Genomic DNA, 19,174 nt, shown 5'->3' with positions numbered 1-19,174 from the left:
ATATTTACTGCAATGTTTTCATTCAAATAAAATACACAAAGTATTTTATTTCCATGCTGGAAACTCAAGATGATGATTTTCCTCTACTGAAAAATATGCTGTCAAGGTAAAATAATTTTTTCGGAGCATCCTCTCCCTGCAACAATGACCTCAGGAGATGTGTTAAAGGACACCATATGTTAACAAAAGCCTTGATTAACAAAGTGATTATGGTCATGTACCAAAACCTACCTATATCCGTAATCATGATGGATTTATTTTACGCATTAAGCCCACTTACACTCCTATGGACTTCCTATTACAGTATTTCTGTATACTGAATACATTTATTCTTCAATTTGCTTCCTCTGTTAACCTCTCGTGTGAAGAAAATCCATGTGAACACACTATTTTTCCAAATATTTTACTTGCCTCTGATACTCATTGACAGCAATCAAATTCTCTTTTTGACAAATGAAATCAGAAACGTTAGTCTGATTATTGGCCAAGAATAGCATACACAGTTTATCGCCAGCATACTTTGACAAATGAGGCCCCTGACTTGCTACTCCCAGATATTTTTTCCATCTAGTAATTTCTTGCTGTAGAAAGGAATATATTTTCTTTTCTCTTTTCCAAATAGGAACATTGGGTGAGTGCTCTTGGTTATATAGAAAACTCATTTTATAAACCTCCTTTTATAAATCAGTTCTATTGTTTAATATATTATATTCACTTTTAAAAACATGCCTTTATTGGCAAGATAAGACAATAAAATGTGGACCATGGAAACCAAAGTGACTAATATTTTGTGAAAGAAGCACTACTGAGCAACTTACTTATTTTGTGTTGCTGAAAAGTACAATGTTATAAGACGATATGTACCGTAATGATCCACGTGTAGACCTGCTGCTCTTTTCAGCAGTCCTGGTGGTTGCGTGGGCTTGTTAACACTAGAATGCAAACATTAACACATGCTGCATTGAGTGCCTTGATATGCATTTTAGATCTGTTGCTTTGCATTTTTAAAATACTAGTTCACTTAGTATCTCCCATGGTCTATCTGCTGCTAAAGACAATACATTTTCTCATATTCTTGCATTTTGCCTGCATCAGAAAATGCTGCAAAATGTGCAACAAATCTTTTGGTGTAAATAGGCCTTCTCTGATGGCTATAATGATTCAATGTTCTTCTTTCTGCTCCACTACCTGCATTCTGATGAGGAAGAGTCCAATCTGGTCTTCTGATTTCTCTCTTCTGAAGTAAGAGAAGGACATGGTGACACCAATGTATCTGTGCTTGCCAGTTATAACATAGGAGACAAATATGATGTCTTTAAATATATTACTTAAATCTTTCACCATCAGGCCTTGTTCACACTTGGATGCAGAAGCGCACTGAATGCAATGGGGGAGATTTACTAAAATTGGTGCACACAGAATCTGGTCAATTTGTGCATAGTAACCAGTCCGCTTCTAGGTTTTATTGTCAAAGCTTAACTGAACAAGCTGAAATTAGAAGCCGATTGGTTACTATGCACAGCTACACCAGATTCTGTGTGCAGTAGTTTTAGTAAATCTGCCCCACTGTGTCTTTTAACCACTTGCCAAGCTCAGATAGCCGAATGTCGGCTTCACCAAGGCCAGCCAGTTATGGGAGGGCATCAAATTGACATCCTCCCAGAACGTGCCGTCCCACGTGCTCCCGGGGGTGTGCACCTGGCGATCTCCCTGATCACTGTGTCCTATGGACACAGCTGATCACGTGCTGTGGTAGAAGGCCAATCACAGCGGCCTTTTAGCACATGATCAGCCGTGTCCAATGACACAGCAGATCACCGGTAAATGCAGTTGCCGGTTATCGACTGCACTTTCATCACGCTGTGACTACTGCTGATAACTGGTAATTGTCAGAGGACGGATTGGCACTGATCCTCAGGGCACTGAAGATCAGTGCCCAGTAGTGCCACCCACCAGTGCCACCCACCTTTGCCCATCAGTGCCGCCAATCAGTGCCCATCATTGTTGCATATCAGTGCCACCTATCAGTGCCCATCAGTGCAGCCTCATCAACGCACATCATTGAAGGAGAAAAACTAAATGTTTGTGAAATTTTATAATGGAAACAAAAAAAAATAATTTTTCTCTAAATTTTTGCTCTTTTTTTTGTTTATAGTGCAAAAAATAAAACCACAATCAGCAAGTACATACCACTAAAAGAAAGCTCTATTTGTGTGAAATAAATTATAAAAATTTCATATGGGTGCAGTGTTGCATGACCACGCAATTGCCAGTCAAAGTGCAACAAAGCTGAAAATTGGCCTGGGCACGAAGGGGGTATAAGTGCCTGGTAGGCAAGTGGTTGGGTGGCACAATGGCTTAGTGGTTAGCATGTCTGCTGTGCAGTAAATGGGTCATGGGTTCAATTCCCAACCATGGCGCCTCCTGCATGGAGTTTGCATGTTCTCCCTGTGCTTGCGTGGGTTTCCTCTGGGTACTCCGGTTTCCTCCCACACTCCAAAGACATGCTGATAGGTTAATTGGCTCCTGTCTAAATTGTCCTAGTTTCATCCCTGGCCATGCGGGATATCCTGCATGGTAGGGGTTGGGGAAAGACCTGGCAACCTACCCTGTAAAATAATTGCTAAGAGAATTCATGGATAAAGTTGCTTACGAGTGACAGTCCATGCAATCACCAAGGGTCGGATACGACTGAATGGATAGAGAGAGAGAGGCAAGTGGTTAAAGGCAATGGTCTTTCTGCAGCTGGACCACTTTCTTTTAGGAATATGCTGTAAAAAACATAGGTAGCAATGGTTTGAATGCTGCAGATAGTACTTGAACTGCCCTCCATCTGACAAATGTCAGCTGAGCCATTTTGGTTCAGTACTAATTTTAGGAACTGCCATTTGCACAGCACATGGCTGTGGTCAAAACTGTAAAACCAAGTGCCATGTCAGGACTGTAGTGTCCAAGAACTTTAAACAAATAACCTTAAATGCATTACCCTGTTTAGTACCGCCTGCTGTTCACCACATTGCATTTGCATTCTTTTAAAGAACAATGCAATCCAAATTTATAAAACACACAAAGCAAGTTCTAGTATACCCAGAAACCATAACCATGGTGCATATTGAGAATCAAAATACTGAGGTGTCTTCACTACACAATCAGATTTTTTTCATCTGCTTGCTGATGTTCACAGGATGACACCCGTGACACTTGCTCCTACATGAACATAGCGATTAATAGGCTTCTTTTTATACTCTAAACACCTCCAATGTGAGTCAGCAGGGAGATGTGGAAGATTGTATTTTAGAAGTTACACTATATTCTTTGCACAGAGCAGATGGACTAAAATTTGGTTGCTGTTGGCTGCTTATCCTAAGAAGAGTGGAACATTATCAATGGCTCATGAGTAATACTCTGCTTTAGATATGTATGCTCTGGAACTTTAACTGAAGACATCTTTGCAAAATGTAAACTCTTAATCCTCATATCAAGCATTTGCTATTATTTACCACTGGGGAAAGCATTGACTGTTGTCCTGTCTCCATGTTGTTCTCTGTCTGTTGCTACTGTCTCCATGATCATCTCTTTAAGCTCCCAAGAACAATGGTTTCTGGCTCTGCATTTCCCCTGGAATGTGGATCATTTACTGTGAACCTGCAGCTGCCAAGTTAAGACCAAATCCCCCCCACCTGACAACCTATTTCATTTACTGAGGCCCTAAAATGCCAAGGCAGTACAAATATCCCCCACATTATCCCTTTTTGGAAAGTAGACAGGCCAATGAACTTTTGTTTGAGGTATAGTGAGGATTTTTTTGCCATTGTTTTGTTTTTTGGCAAAAATAAATTGAATTGCTTGGAAGAAAGCAAATAAAATAAAATGTGTTTTTTTCACAAATTTTGTAATTTTATCAAGTTATTTCCCACACAGCATACACATACTTATAATTGCACCCCATAACACATTCTGCTACGCCTCCCAAGGGATACCAAATGTGTGAGACTTTTTTACAGTCTAGATGCTTAGAGGGGCCCAAAACCAAGGAGCACCTTCAGGCATTCCTGGAGCATAAATTAGACATCTAATTTTCTGACTACCTATTATATACAGAACTGTGGAAACACCCACAGTATGACCGCATTTTGAAAAGCAAACACAGCAAGGTATTTTCTGAAAGGCATAATGAGTCTTTTGAAAATTGTTATTTTTGTTTTGTTTGTTTTTTTTGCCACAAGTTTTGGAAAATGCTGGAAAGAAAATGAAAATGTATTTGGTTTTACAGAAAGTTGTTAATATGACATTTCTAACACACAGCATATGCATACTTAGAATGATACTACAAAACACATTTGTGCGGCTTATTCTGAGTGTGGTAATACCACGTGTGAGACCTTTTCACAGCCAAACCACATAGAGAGGCCCAAATCAAAGGATCAGTTTCAGGTTTTCTAGGGACATAAATTATGTATCTAATTTCTTAACTATCCTTCACCAGGACAGTGAAAGTACCCACAAAATGGGAGTGATCGGGATTTTTTTTTTTTTTTTCTTGCTTACTCTCATAATGGCTGTAAAAGCAATAATTTTTTACACTCCCTGACTGCATTCCGGCAGCCATTGACTACTACTGTGATAGCTGTGATTGACCACAGTTGTTGCATGGTACAGGGCAGCTGTGATTGGACCTTTACTATGTGATCGCTGTGACCACATCAGAGATCACAGTAGTAAACAAAGGCATCATGGATGACAGATGTTGTTTACTGCTGGTAGGGTGATTGGTGCAATTGGTCAAAGCAATTACATGGTACCATGGCCAATCATAGTGGCATGGTACCCTGATTTGTGAGCCGCTGTGTCTGGTGGACGCAGCCATCACAGATCGTACCGCTGCGTGGCCCTGAGGCAGAGAACAAGCACCAAAAGTGGGAGGAATGATTCTAGTCCCGCCAGGCCGCATATGTTTAGTGGAAAGTGGTATATCTATGGTCAAAATGAAAAATCCAATATTCATTTCCACATTGTATTTCAATTATATCTAACATGCTCTTATTATTCTAATGATCTTGAAGTTTGTAAACTTTGTGAAGACCCCCACACATTTGTTACTGGATTCAAGGAAGTACTTATTCACTATGTCCTGTTGATAGGCATTGCGTGTCACAGAGTTCACAGAGCCTGCCTTGTGAGCTACAGAAGTGCTCAGAAGAGGCGTTTTGGCAGGCAAAGCCAGTACAGACAGCAAGGTATTGTGGGATATGCACTCCTTAGACATTGAAAGTAAACTGCAAAGGAGAAGCTGCAAAGCATGCAGGGAATCCAGTAAGTTATATAAAGAGATGGTTATCAAACAGGCAGCACTCACAACATAAAAGGTTTTTTTTTCAAATAACCTATTATTGCTGATGTTCTAAAAAAAAAAAAGAAAAAAAAAAAGGTGTTTGCTGTGGCTATCAAGCTCCATGCACACTGGGTGTTTTAATAATGATGGTAATGTTAGCTGTGTAAAGTCACGTTAAAAACGTTTTTCAGGGATTTTTTTTTGGCATTTTTGTGTTTAGCGTAAAAAAAGGCTAAAAATGTTGGTCTACTGCGTTATGCCGTGTTTTTCAGCGTTAAATCGTTTTTACAGCTAAAAAAAACTCCTCTACAAACTCACCAGTTTTTTTTTTTTTTTTTTTTTTTTCAGCCAAAAAATGCCCCTGCCAAAAAACATTGATTACAGTCTGTGTGCATTGACACAGGATAACATGCTGGGGGGTTTCCTGTCTGTAGCAAAAAAACATCCAAAAGCCAAAAACCGCAGCTGTAAAAACATCCAGTGTGCATGAGGACTCATACTCCTTTAATAATGTTCACACCTTGGATCCAGACAGTGTTTCTTCTGTTTGGGGAAAACTTTCCACCAATTTGAAAAATTTACCTCTGCCATACTCTGGTGTAAGCGGGGTAAAATTTCCCAAAGGCTCCACAAAACCCCTTACAAAGCCTCATCGTTGACATCACTTTGCATTATTGTCATTCAATTTACTTAATACCATATGACATTGGCTAGCTAAGGGACTCTAGCATCATGGCTATGGAGAAGAGTCATCCAAGTCCAGGCTTAGCTGGCTAAAAACCAACTAGGAGCTTTTGGGGTTGATTTACCAAATCTAGAGAGTGCAAAACTGGTGCACCTGTGCATGGTGGCCAATGAGCTTCTAACTTCAGCTTGTTTAATTTAGCTTTGACAATAAAACCTGGACATTGATTGGTTTCTATGCAGAGCTGCACCAGATTTTGCGCTCTCCAATTTTAGTAAGTCAACCCCATTGTGTTGCTGCATTCAGAATATTGGATGAAAGCAGCAGCCATGTCCATGATAATTTAGAACAATTGTACCCCATTCCAAAAAGATTTTATCTGGTCCTTTTTCATTTTTTAATTTAAGCATAGAAAAGTGAGCAGTCAATGCTGGGCCTTTTACGAAAAATCCAGCATGGAAGCAGCCTTTTAATAACATTTTTAGTTGCAAAATAGCTTGGCAATTAACACACGGAAAGTTTCCAGCTTGTTAGCACAAATTGATACTTATTGTTCTGTGGAGAAGCGTGGGGGACTAAATGTACAGTACATGCACCAATGTCAGTGACAGGTTGAAATATTGTAGCACTTTAAATGTTCTGTTCATTGATTTAACCTATTTCCAAGAGGTCACCTGAAACTACAGTAAAATATGCATTAGATTTTTTCTAATTTTTATTAATCTGCTTTTTTAGGGCCAGTTCACACTATGCCCTGATATGAATCGCACAGGAACACGCTGTGCATTCCTGAGCGATTCATTTGTGGGTCTATGCGGTGCCATTTCTTGCCCATTCATCTGAATGGGATAAAATCGCACTGCAGCAGGCTAAAAGTGCATGCACTACTTTTTTTTCAAATGCACGGCAACCTCATCGCATGGTACTTTGTACCATGTAGTTTGGTGCGGGCTGGTGCAGGCAAACGCAATGTGGCGTTGTGAAAACCGTGCGGAAAACTGCACAGGAGCACGGCTCTCCTCATTCTAGTGTGAACGAGCACTTCGAGATGGTCTTAATGCATGATGTGCCAGAAACCAGCTTTCCTTCTAACCTAAACACCTTCTGGAATGGGGAGGGTGTTCATTTAGAGGAAGTAACAGTAAGAAAACCTGAATCCTACAGCAAATTGCTCCATTTAGTTTTATTGGGGTAGAATGGAAAATCCAATTACCAAAATAGTAGTATGAGCGAAAGAGAACTATAAGAAAATTGAGAAATGTATGGACTGCATTCTCTAAGTATTCCCGGGCAGTAGAGAGTTGATTTAATTTAATTAAAGTAGAACTATTGGCAAAACATTTTTTTCATTTTGGACAGCGCAAGGGAGGGTTGTAACCCCTGTAAGATTTTTTTTTTTCCACTGTGTCCTATTGGGGAGATTTACCTTCACTTCCTGTCTCAAAGCCAAACAGGAAGTGAGAGGAAATCCCTGCAAATTGAGGGAATTCCTTGGGGACCCCTAGGTCACCAGAACTGTCCCCATTGGAAGGTTTATCCTCTCAACCCAAAATCTGGAATTTTCTCTTACTTTCAATAAATGGTAAACAGGACAAATCTCCTTAGCCAGTTCGGTTCCAGAACATTTTTTTTTTATTTTTAGAATATATGAAATAATGTTAATTTTTGGCAATAAAATTACTTAAACCCCCAGAACGTGATATAATTTTTGAAAGCGGAGGCCCTGTAGAATAAAAAGTTGCTAGTTGCAAATTTTTATGTTGCATGATATTTGCGCAACTGTTTATTAAATGCAAATTTAAAAAAAAATTTTAAAAAATGAATTTTAGTGCAAAAACACACAATATAATATCCAGTTTTGTTTAAAATATAAAAGATGAGGTTGCATTGAGTAAACCCACACTAAACGAATTTTAGTGCAAAAACACAAATATTATATACATTTTTGTAAAATATAAAAGATGAGGTTGCATCGAGTAAACCCGTGATATCGCCAAAAACTACAGTGCCCAAATGTCCCCATATGTGACGTTTTTAAAAGCCTCAGTTTAGAGTTAACTAGGAGCTCTTTTTCTAGAATTATCGTTCTCACTCTGCGGTGATATGTCACACATGTGGTGCATCCGTGGTTTACATACGCTTGCACATTCTGGGCTTGCGTTTGCATTTGTGCAGGTGTGCGGGGCAACGGGTTTATTTTATTTTTATTTTTTAAAACTTTTTTTTCTTTAATTTTGTTATTTATTTTTACTTGATTGCAATCACAAGGGGTTTATAAACCACTATGTGATAGCATTGGGCAGGTGACAGGTACTCTTTATGGAGACATTAGGGGTCTAATAGACCCCAATGTCTCCCCTGCCCTTCACACCATCTAACCAAGCACAGATCAGCCCCTGGCTGTACTGGCCAAGAAGTGGTGTATCTGAAACCAGAACCATTGTTTTGCATGTGAGATTGAGGCATGGCTAACGGAGGCACAGACAGCAATAAAAACTGACAGGCGCTCTAATCCCTCTGCACTCTATCTAAAATTAAAAAAAAAAAAAAAAAAAAGTTTTGCCTTTCACTTTAATTATGTTTTACTTCTGCCATTACTGTGGCAGGTGCTGCCATTTATTATGTTGCTGTACAGCTAGCTTCATTTAAGCAGAGCAGGATGTAGTAAGATCAAGGACAGTGCCAATACGCAGAGAGAAAGCTGTTGTTGTTTTGCAATTTTACCTAGATTTCCGGTATGACTCTATGGTCACGCAACATTATATATAACCATGTATCAAGGTAGCACAACAAAGGACATTCATCACAAATGGCCTTGCTTTCTTTATCCTTCACATTATAAAACATTCTAGTATCTAAGCACTGATGTCACATTTACTTTCTGAGCATGATGCCTTTCATTGGGAAAAAAACATTAATAAAACTGGGATGGCTTGAATTAACTGCTTCCTGTCCGCCCTATAGCAGTAATATGGCTACAAGGTGGCACAGGTGCGCAAAATCACGTGTATATATACCTGATTTTGCATTTCCGGGGCAGGGGGCGTGCGTGAGCCGCATGTACACCCTACCTGTGACACTATTCATGGCCTCGGCTGTCAATCACCAGTTCCCAGCCGGTGATTACTCACCGCCACCCGGTGATCAAGGAGCATTTCCAACAGAGCAAGAGAACTGCAAGTAAACAATACAGATCTCTCCCCGGTCAGCTCCTGCACACTGCTATGCATGGCTTTGCTTAGCACAGCCATGCAAAGCAGTGTGCTTACAGTGAAGCACAAACACATATATACATATATATATATATATATATATATATATATATATATACATACATACAGCACAGAGTAAAACAGCACACAGCTAACCCTTTGATCGCCCCACATGTTAACCCCTTCCTGCCCAGTGCCATTAGTACAGTGTCCGTGCTTTTTATTAGTACTGATCACTGTATTGGTGTCACTGGGCATGTCTGATTGCCGCCATTACTAGTAAAAATTAAAAAAAAAAATCCCAGTGTATATATACCGCCATTTGTAAACGCTATAACTTTCACATAAACCAATTCATTTACACGTATTGGGATTTTTGTTTTAGCAAAGACGTAGCAGAATACATTTTGGCCTGAATTTTATGACGAAATTTGATTTTTTTTTTTTTTTTTTACTGGACATGTTTAATGGCAAAAAGTAAAAAATATTGTTTTTTCTCAAAATTGTCGGTCTTTTTTTATAGAACAAAGAATAAAAAACACACTTACAAAATACCAATGAAAGAAAAAAGGACGTAGATTTCATTTGGGTACAGCATTGCATGACCGCGCCAGTTAAAGTAACGCAGCTACATAACGCAAAAAATGGCCTGGTCAAGGTGGGGTAAATCCTCTGGAGGGCAAATTATCAAATTACTCTTCAATTACTCAAAGCTTTTGTAAACGGTGTCAGTGAAGGTGATCCGCCACAAAACTTACTTGGTCCCACCAATGAGCAATTGTGCATTGCGTAAAAACCTATGTAGCAGGCAAATTTACTTACTGTATTTTTCCTGTACAAATATGCTAATTGATTCCTGAATCTGAATAAATCTAAAAAGCAGAGCCAACTTCCGCACCACCACTTTTACTTGGACTAGATTTAGGTTTGATATACCCTTCTATTTTGGAAGTGAGCCGTAAATGTGTTTCGGCTTACTGTTGCTAAAGAGAGGGTGATTGGGCTCCACCAGCCAGCCTGCTCCCCATATTTCCAGATTGCAGGCGGGAGAGGTGATGGTAGGCAAATGATTGGCTCCTGCAGTTGTCTATTAGAAGCTCAGGTCCCCAATCAGGGGAGCACATAGATGGGTGTCTCCTCTAGGAAGTAGGTCATACAATTATACTGTATATACTAATGTTTGCTCACTTTTCATTGTGGGGTTTTTTTTTTTTTGTATGTTGCCTTGAGAAAAAGGGTCTTTGTGTCTCTGACACCTCACATTTCCCTGTATGGAAAGTCAAGAGATTACCTAACTGACACTTGGGGGTTTATTTACTAAAGCTGGAGAGTCCAAAATCAGACTCCCTTCTGCATAGAAACCAATCAGCTTCCAGGTTTCATTGCCAAAGCTTCATTGAACAAGCTGAGGTTAGAAGCTGATTGGTTTCTATGCAGAAGGGAGTCTGATTTTGGACTCTCCAGCTTTAGTAAATAAACCCCTTGTTGTCTACAGGTTTTTATTGTATTGCTCTGTGTTTCATATGAGCCGATTTCCCCTCATTTGCTGGGTTGGTGGCAGGAGTCACAGGAATCGATAGGAAATTATCATTAATGGATACAGATAGTTTGCAGAAAGACAGCAATAAAATCATTCCTTTCTAACTCTATCCAAATCTAAGATAAAGAGTCCAAGATTTTGCAGAGTTAAGCTTGTTAGATACACTCTTTTATTATTTTTTGATTGTCACAGTAATGAACAATGAGGAGGTCTGGGAAACTTTGATCTCTGGGAGGCCATTTTAAACAGCCTTAAAGTGTTAATATTTTCAGAAAAAAATGAGAAGGTGAATTAACACTGAACACCCTCTCCACCCCCCCCCCCCCTCGGCCCTTGCTGTACTTGCCTTTTAGTGATGCTGAACTGTCAATGCCCATGCAGCCAGTCCAGTTATCTCGGAATTTGAAATCCCAGTTCTTCTCTCGTTTCCCTGTGCAGCACTTCTGGGACAGACTAGAGCAATTCATTATATAGGCACGAACAAATCAGAATCTCTCCATCCTGGAAGTGCTGTACAGTGAGGATTTCAAATCTCTGGATCGCTGGACTGGCTACGTGGGCGCAGACAGCTCAGCATCCCCGGAGGTAAGTACAAAGTGGACCAAGGGGTGGGGAAGGGGTATGGTGTTCATGTTTCAGTTTTGTGGAAAGGTGAACTAACACTTTAAAGCAGTAGAATACCCATAAACAAAATATATAAGAAGAAGCCCAATCTGATCAAGCTTGGTGCCACATCCCAAAATACAATAGATGAGAACAGGGAAGCAAATGAAGGGGATTTTAAAGGCAACCACAAAAAAAAATACTGACTTAAAAAATAGAAAGTTTATTACAAAAATATATATTAAAACACAGTACATATTAGTACAAAAGCTTTGTCCATAAAATAATCTATACAACCACCATGAGGCACATGAATACAATAATACATATGACAACACCAATGCATTTCAATTTTTGGCGGCTGGCTCAGGCTCTCAGTCAGAGGAAGGGCTTAGCCATGTGCCGCACCAGACTCTGGGGTGGATCCTGACTTTAAAGTTGGGATTTTTCCTTAGACTGGACCAGTTGAGTGATGTCAGCTGACAGCGGGTTGAAACCTGCTGTGAGCTGAAAACGGGTCACAGGAGTGCAGAATGACCTGTACTCCTGTGATCCATAGGAGAAGTAAAGCCAATAGAGCTTCGTGTGTACTTCTTATTAATTTGTCTTTTTTTTTTCCACTGTTTTTCACCTGCTGAGTCTGTGTTTTTTTTTTTTTTTTTTTTTTAACTTCCTTTAACAGACCAGCAAAAAAAGCAGTTAGAGGGTGGAGATCATTTAAGAATGATGGGGATGATTACATTGGTAATCCTTTATTCATTGATGTTAAGAAGAACTGTTGTAACTGCTTAACCTCCTCGGCGGTCTGATTATTTCCGATTTTTTTTGTGCTGAAAGCGGTACCATTTTTTTGCATGGAAATATGTAGTTTTTTATTGTAGGCTGTAATTTTTAGAAATAACTCACTGAAATCTGTACAAACGAGAGTCTAGTAATCATCCCGGGTAGGATAAAATTTGAAACACGAAATCATAAATTATAATTTAATAAATAATCATAAAAAATAATAATACATTTAATTCAATAATATAATCAAACCAAAAACACTGAAATTTGAAATACAGAGGAAAATTCGCACATTGCTGAGCAAAGTCACAAAATCGTTTTCAGTGTCTGATGATGAATTTCCCCACGAATCATTATCACTCAATTCTGCAAGTGGTTCTGATTTACTATTGCTGTTCTCTAGCTGGTCTAAAACCGCTTTTGATGTAAAGGGACACTTTTTGGACGCCATGGACTTTTCTAAGTTTCCAGGCAGAAAGAACAGTCAAAATGCAGGCAGGGCACAGGACAAAACAGTAGGGACAAAATGTATGTGAAATGCATTAAAACAGCAATGTTTTACTATGTAATAGTCATTTTAAAAAAAATTTAATTTTTTAAAAATGTCAAATTTGCCGCTGGTTCTGGCGCCCGTACGTCCCGTCGTCACAGGGACCGTAACATGGAAGCCGGATGCCGGCATCGGCCAGAGGAGGTGGCCGGGGACGCTGCAGGGGACACATCGTGGGAGCGAAGGACAAGGTAAGTGCTGCAGGGACTCCCTGAGCAACACCGCATGGTAAGCCCGAGTGTAGCTCGGGGTTACTGCTCTTGGTACTGAAGTTGTACCCCGAGCTACACTCGGGATTACCGCCAGGGAGGTTAAAAAGTGATAGCTGGCTTTAATTTGTTAGTCTAGTCTTTATAAATTTGCTAGTGCATTTAACACTATCCTCTCCACAGATTGACAATGCTGCTGTCCAAAGGTGTGTCTATTGCTCTTCAATCCAAAGTGGAGGCATAATACAGGAAGACTGTTACTGGCCAGATCTCTCGGTGAAAATTAAAGGTGAAGTAGTGCACTCCTGTGACCCGGGATTTAGCCTGCTGTTGGCTGACTTCACTCAGCTGCTCCAGAAATCCTGAATTTAATTTTGGGATCCACCCAGATACCTGGACCGGAAGCTGTCTCTGCCTCTCAGCAAGCCACTGAGAACCTGAGCCAGTCGTTCCCCTACCCCCCCCCCCTCCACATCCCAGTGCTCCAGTGAGTGCTGGACTGGAAGATCAGAGAGAGGGTGACTGACAGTCACCTGCTCTCTGGTCACAGAAGACCGAGAACTCAACAATCAGCAGTCTTTTGTTTTTCAGTTCTCGGTGTAGGGTGGCGAGGAATGGGTGCTGCTTCAGACCGATGCCACATCTGCCTAGGTGAGTATAAATTTATTTATTTTTTTTTAAATTCTGAACTTCAAATTTAAGGAAAAATAAAACCTTAAAAATTTTAAATAAAGCTTTAAAACTAATGTAGCCACCACATTTAAGGACTGGCGAACTACAACATATTACATTTGTGTTTTTTGGGTTGCATACCACATTAAACTAGGCTACTTTAGTAACAATCTACCTAAATGCCCACTCATATTGGCCAGCTTTATGAACTATTCATGGTTGTTATTTTGTTCTGATTATTGCAGATTGCAGTGAACTGAAAACAATAAGAGGAGAACTTAAACGTCGTATTGAGGTTCAGTCTGCCAAGCTCTTACGCCAGTTGAAGCAGAAGGACAGACTACAGCATAAACGGCAAAAAAACTGCGATATTGTTACTGCCTGTCTGCAGGCGGTCTCCCAGAAACGCTGTAAGTATTCATTGGGCAGCCAAAAAAATTTTACTTTAAGCTACCGAAGAACAAAATTTTATAGTTGGGTTTCTAAAATCCTTTGTGTAACAAAATACCAAGCAATATTTCAAGAGTAGTAATCCGTAGGTCTGTACCTCTTTGAGTCTTACTGCTATTTGGGGCTTCATCACTGAGATTTCCTTTTACTGTATTTGCTGTTTTTTGACAATGGTTTTACCAGACCAGAAGTTGAGGAAAAACCACAAAAGGGTACAAATAGCATTACAAGCTGACTGGGGTTCTATCTTCTAATATACTAAAAATTGTTTTTCCTTCTGTTTGGTGAAGCCTTGTCACTGGGAATTAAGTGAGAGGAAATCTTGCATCTATCTATTAGAGCTCCAGATAACAGTAAAAACCCAAAGGTGTTCTAATCTAATCTAAAACTAAAAATTAACCGATTTGGTTGGACATGCCACTATAACTAACTAAAGCTGCATATTTAAAAAGAAATTAGAAACACTTTTTAAATTTCTTGAAAATGTCAGTTTATAGGAGATTTAGAGATTGGGTTTAGGTCTACTATAAGGGTTCAGTTTTAGGTTGGGCTTTGGGTTAAGGTTTCCTGTAGGGGAGGATTAAGTGTTATGGGGAGATGTATTGTAGAGAAGGTTTTAAAGGTAGGGACACTTTGTACATTTTTACTAATTGTCACAGCCAAATGCCCAGTACTTTATAACTGTGCCAAGCTTCCAGCTCAGATCACTACCAAACTGGGGTTCTGTATGAACAGTTTACAATGTATTCAGTGTAAGGGATGTGATCACAGGTGGTGACAGAAAGAACAGCCTTTTTGGGTCTAGGGACTGAAATAAATTGTGGAAAAGCTTACAGCCTGTCAGTGTATAAAAACCTAATGTGACAAAAGACAGTGTTGTGAGATAAAAAAAAACAAAACATTTTTGCATTATTATTATGGGGGTACATGCATAGAGGCGTATGCAGAGAAGGAGGATTAGGACTCTGCTCCCCCAAGCAGTTGATAGACAACTATTTGGCTTTGGTATAATAAGTAGACTGGTGAAGTCTTATTTTGCATTGCAATTAGAAAGGCTTATGTGTGGCAACTGTTAATATATCACCAGGTGGTGATATATTAAAAATATCACCAGGTGGTGTTCAGTATAAATCTAAATGAATGTTTGTTTTTGCTTCATAATTGCTTTTTCATTGTAATGTGCAGTATGCTATTGCTTTAACTAAATGCTCCTAAGCTAACCTACCTGTATTTTGTTTCTACATGCAGCATGGCAGTATTAGGTACAGTAATTTGAAAAGCATGATAACTTCATCAGTGTGCTTGTGAATCTTTACAGCCAGTTTTGGTAATAACTGGTTTAAAACTTTATTTGATGTTACCTTTACAACAATAAAAGACACAAAGAGATAGGTCTAGATTCATATCCTACTTTTTCTCGCCCTGCTGCCCTATTCCTAAGTCAATTGTCTTGTGCTGCTCCCACCATTCTACCGCATTACCTGGCTAGTCTTCGTATTATACTAAAAACATTAGACATGCTGCAAATGGGGGCAGATAGACTTGGACAGCTCACACACTCTGCTCCAGTACACTCTAAACCCAGCCATTCTCAACCAGGGTTCTTCCAGAGGTTATTGTTTCCTTGTGCTGTGGCTGTTTTATCTCCTGTTTGATGGTGCCTGCATATTTTCAGGGGCAAAACCACTTGGCAAAGGCAGCAGCATGACTCTGATTATCTGTTTTAGCTGTATGTAAGGGTGGCATCCTGACCACCAACCACAAATCTAATGGGCATTTTTTTATTGATCCCAATAAATTGCTTTTAGTAAGGGTTCCCCCAGACATGAATTTTTTTTAGGATATCTTCTGGGGTAAATTGGTTGTGAGAGGCTGCCCTAAATAATGTTACCCCACTTTGCTACCTCTTCTGCTTCAGGTAAATGGACCAAGATTGGGCAAGTACACCATTTCTCCATTACAACTGTACAGGCTGTGCAGGTGCAGCAACACACAATCTCACATTCTGACACCTCTAGGTAATTAGGGCAACAGTCTGTGCATCAGCCTGGAACCATGTTGTTACACAAAAAAATCTTTGTGACGCTAAGAAACATATCATGTGGATGATGTGTGCAATCCAGGTGGTCCTGCCACCCTAAGCCTTCCATGTATAACACTTGTGCCCAAGTCTGTAGTAAGAGTAGCTTCCAAACCTGCACATAACTGGGCTTGTCAATTAATCAGCTGCCTATGTATTTAGTTCCATTACTAGAACATTGCACTGTACTAGGATTTTAACCAGGGCTTTTTTGTCAGAGAATAGGTGTAGAAATTCAACTCCCTGGGTGGTAGATGGGAGGAGAGTAGTGATGTGTTGTGCTTTGCATGCTGCGTCATAGGGTGGGTGTATCCAAATTGGGAGGTCTTAAAGGGACATTTTATTAAAAAAAAAAAAAAACCCAGCAGGGTTCAGGAGTGTATATCTCATAGGCAAGTCTACAACCAAAAATGTACCTTCCCCCAATATTCAACGTTGTACCCTCCTTGTGCTCCTATAGTTTTTTATTCAAATTTTTCAAACAGAAGATATAAGACAATGTTACATTCGTTTACCAATACATGTCAAATAAAGGGAGGTGTAAGAGAGATAATGAGTTCACCCTCCAGTATATACCGTAATAATACATTAAACATGCAAAAATGAAGGGGCTCCGAGGTCTCACCTTATACTGCCACATGTAATCTTCAAACATTATGCACAAAAAAGAGAAAAACAAATAAGAAAAGAGAGGAAGGAAAGAGAAAAGAAGAACATTGGTTTTCTCATTCCCAGTCCCCGGCCACAGGACATCCCGGTGTCTATGAGGCCTCAAGATATGCAATCCAAGGATTCCACACCCTGTGAAACCTGGCTTGTTTATCTTTAAGAATGCTGGTTGATTTTCCACTTGACATAATCCAAGACATTTTGTGTTTGACCAGGGCGATGGTAGTTACAGGAGATTTCCATGTTCGCGCGATGGTTATTTTAGTGGCGGAAAAGATAAAGAAGATAAGGGTTCGAAGCTGTCTGAGGATTTCATCCGAAATATCAGCAAATAATGCTGTTTTATCGCCTTTAGGAATGTTTCACCCTGTAAACGAATAGACTGAATATTCGGATTCAAAATTGTTAGATCTTCGGACAGGACCACAAGGCATGATAGATAGATAGATAGATAGATAGATAGATAGATAGATAGATATATCTCTATCTCCATCCCACCCACACCCCCGGAAACATAGGGAGGAGGTGCCTGGGTAGAGTTTTGCAAGCTGCGCCGGAACCATATACCATCTAGATAGCACCTTGTAGTTCGCCTCCACTTGAGTGGTGTTGAGTATTCCCTTGTGCACCATGGTTGACAACCGTATCCACTCCTCTTCCGCTATTGTCTCACCCAGGTCTGACTCTCACACCATTTGGTAGGATGGTTTATGGTATTGGCTACTGAACTGAGCATATAGCTCTGAAATACCCCCTCAGGAAGTGGTGGCTCTTAGATATTTATTCTCAAACAAAGTCCTAGTGGTTACGTCAACCTGTTCCATGTCCAAACTTTGCAAGAAGTGGGTAATTTGGCACAGGTGAAATGTTTCAGCAGCGGGCATCTGCAATGTTTCTAAAAAGGACTGTCTGATCCCTCTATAGTCTAGAAAATGTGCTATCCTATAGAGACCCTTGTTAATCCACGATGTAAATTGTTGAGGGTTTTGCCCAGGAGGTAAATGAGGGTTACCGAATAAGGGGGCCATTGGTGAGTGAGGGGAATTCATTGGATATAGTTTGCATACTGTGTCCCATAAATGTAGGGAATGCGATAAGGAGGGATTCAAAACTGCCTGGCGTTCCTTTGGCGAAATCCACATCAACAGGTCTATAGGGATTGATGGGACAGCTTGTGCCTCTAACTGCACCCAGTCAGGGCAATATCTTGAAAAAGATCTGGTATAGCTGGACCAATTGAGCAGCCTGATAATAACATAGAAGGTGGGGAAGCCCCAGACTCCCCTCCTGCCACTTGGAGACATATAAGGTGCAGCGTGCTACCCTGCAACCTCCAGTACTCAAGATACATTTGTAGATTAACGATTGCAATTTCTGGAAGAATGTAGATGTAACGGGATTGGCAGGGACCTAAAGTGATATAAGATGCTAGGGAGAGTCGGCATTTTGACTGCCGATATTCGTCCCATCCAGGAAAGAGCATGAGCCTGCCAGCTTTTAAAGCCTCATTCAATTGAAGTATAAAGGTGGAGGTGATTAGCGCTATATAGCATAGAAATATAGGGGGTAAGTTTGTTACCAAGGTAAGGAAGTGCTTGTGTACACCATTTTAAAGGGGAAGGACATCTGCACCGAGTACAGTGTTGACTCAAAAAGATTTATATTTAACGCTTCTGATTTAGATTTATTTACTCGTAGTCCCGAAATGGCTCCAAAATTAGACAAGGTTGGCAAATAAAGCCCATTTATGAGCTTTGCCTCTGCTAGGGATACCATTGGGATTAGACCTAATAGTGATCACCAGTGTCTTGATTGCTATAACAAAACGAAGGGGTGAAAGGGGATACCCCTGCCTGGTTTCCTTTTGTATATGCAAGAGGTCTGACTTGCGGTCTTAGGCAATGATATTAGCCGAGGGATTGGAATATAATACCAACAGAAGTGAGGAATTTTTGCCCACAGTTCCACTTCCTCAATATATGAAGGGCCAGTATAAAGAATCGAAGGCCTTATGTAGGCCCAATGACAACAGCATTCCCTGCCTGGGGCCTACACCATCTCAATTAGAGTGCAATAAAGAAATCAAGTCTATTGCTCGCTGAATCTAATCTGTGGCCTGCCGCCCCAGGACAAATCCCACCCTGTCTCTATGAATGTATTGTGCCAGAAAGCTATTACGTCAGTTTGTATAGTTTTGTATACAGTTTTAAGTCATTGTTGACCAGGGATATCTGGTGGTAATTGGCCACGTCAGTGTGGCCCTTCTCAGGATTAGGTATCAAACTTATATGCACTCTATTGGAATCTGCATCTAGGGCAGTACCATCGCATATAGCCATAAAGAATTTAAGGAGGTGGGGTGCCAACAACAGGGCAAATTTTTTTA

The 19,174-nt window shown here is 40.1% G+C and overlaps 1 protein-coding gene across 2 annotated transcripts in view; it reads left to right on the top strand.

Moving 5' to 3' along the window:
- The window catches only part of TBC1D30 (TBC1 domain family member 30), a 96,732-nt gene that overhangs the window by 23,504 nt on the left and 54,054 nt on the right, over nucleotides 1-19,174 (top strand). For both annotated transcript variants that reach the window (XM_089674154.1, XM_089674155.1), the window contains exon 3: nucleotides 13,835-13,999. In XM_089674154.1, the coding sequence (XP_089530280.1) occupies nucleotides 13,835-13,999 (165 nt within the window). The remainder of the gene's footprint in view (nucleotides 1-13,834; nucleotides 14,000-19,174) is intronic.

The sequence above is a fragment of the Staurois parvus genome, unplaced genomic scaffold, assembly GCF_062004578.1.
Source record: "Staurois parvus isolate SC_StPar_1 unplaced genomic scaffold, SC_StPar_1.0 ptg000147l, whole genome shotgun sequence".
Classification (NCBI taxonomy): Eukaryota; Metazoa; Chordata; class Amphibia; order Anura; family Ranidae; genus Staurois; species Staurois parvus.
Note: the sequence above shows the minus strand (reverse complement) of the source record. Positions and strands in the feature narration are given on the sequence as shown.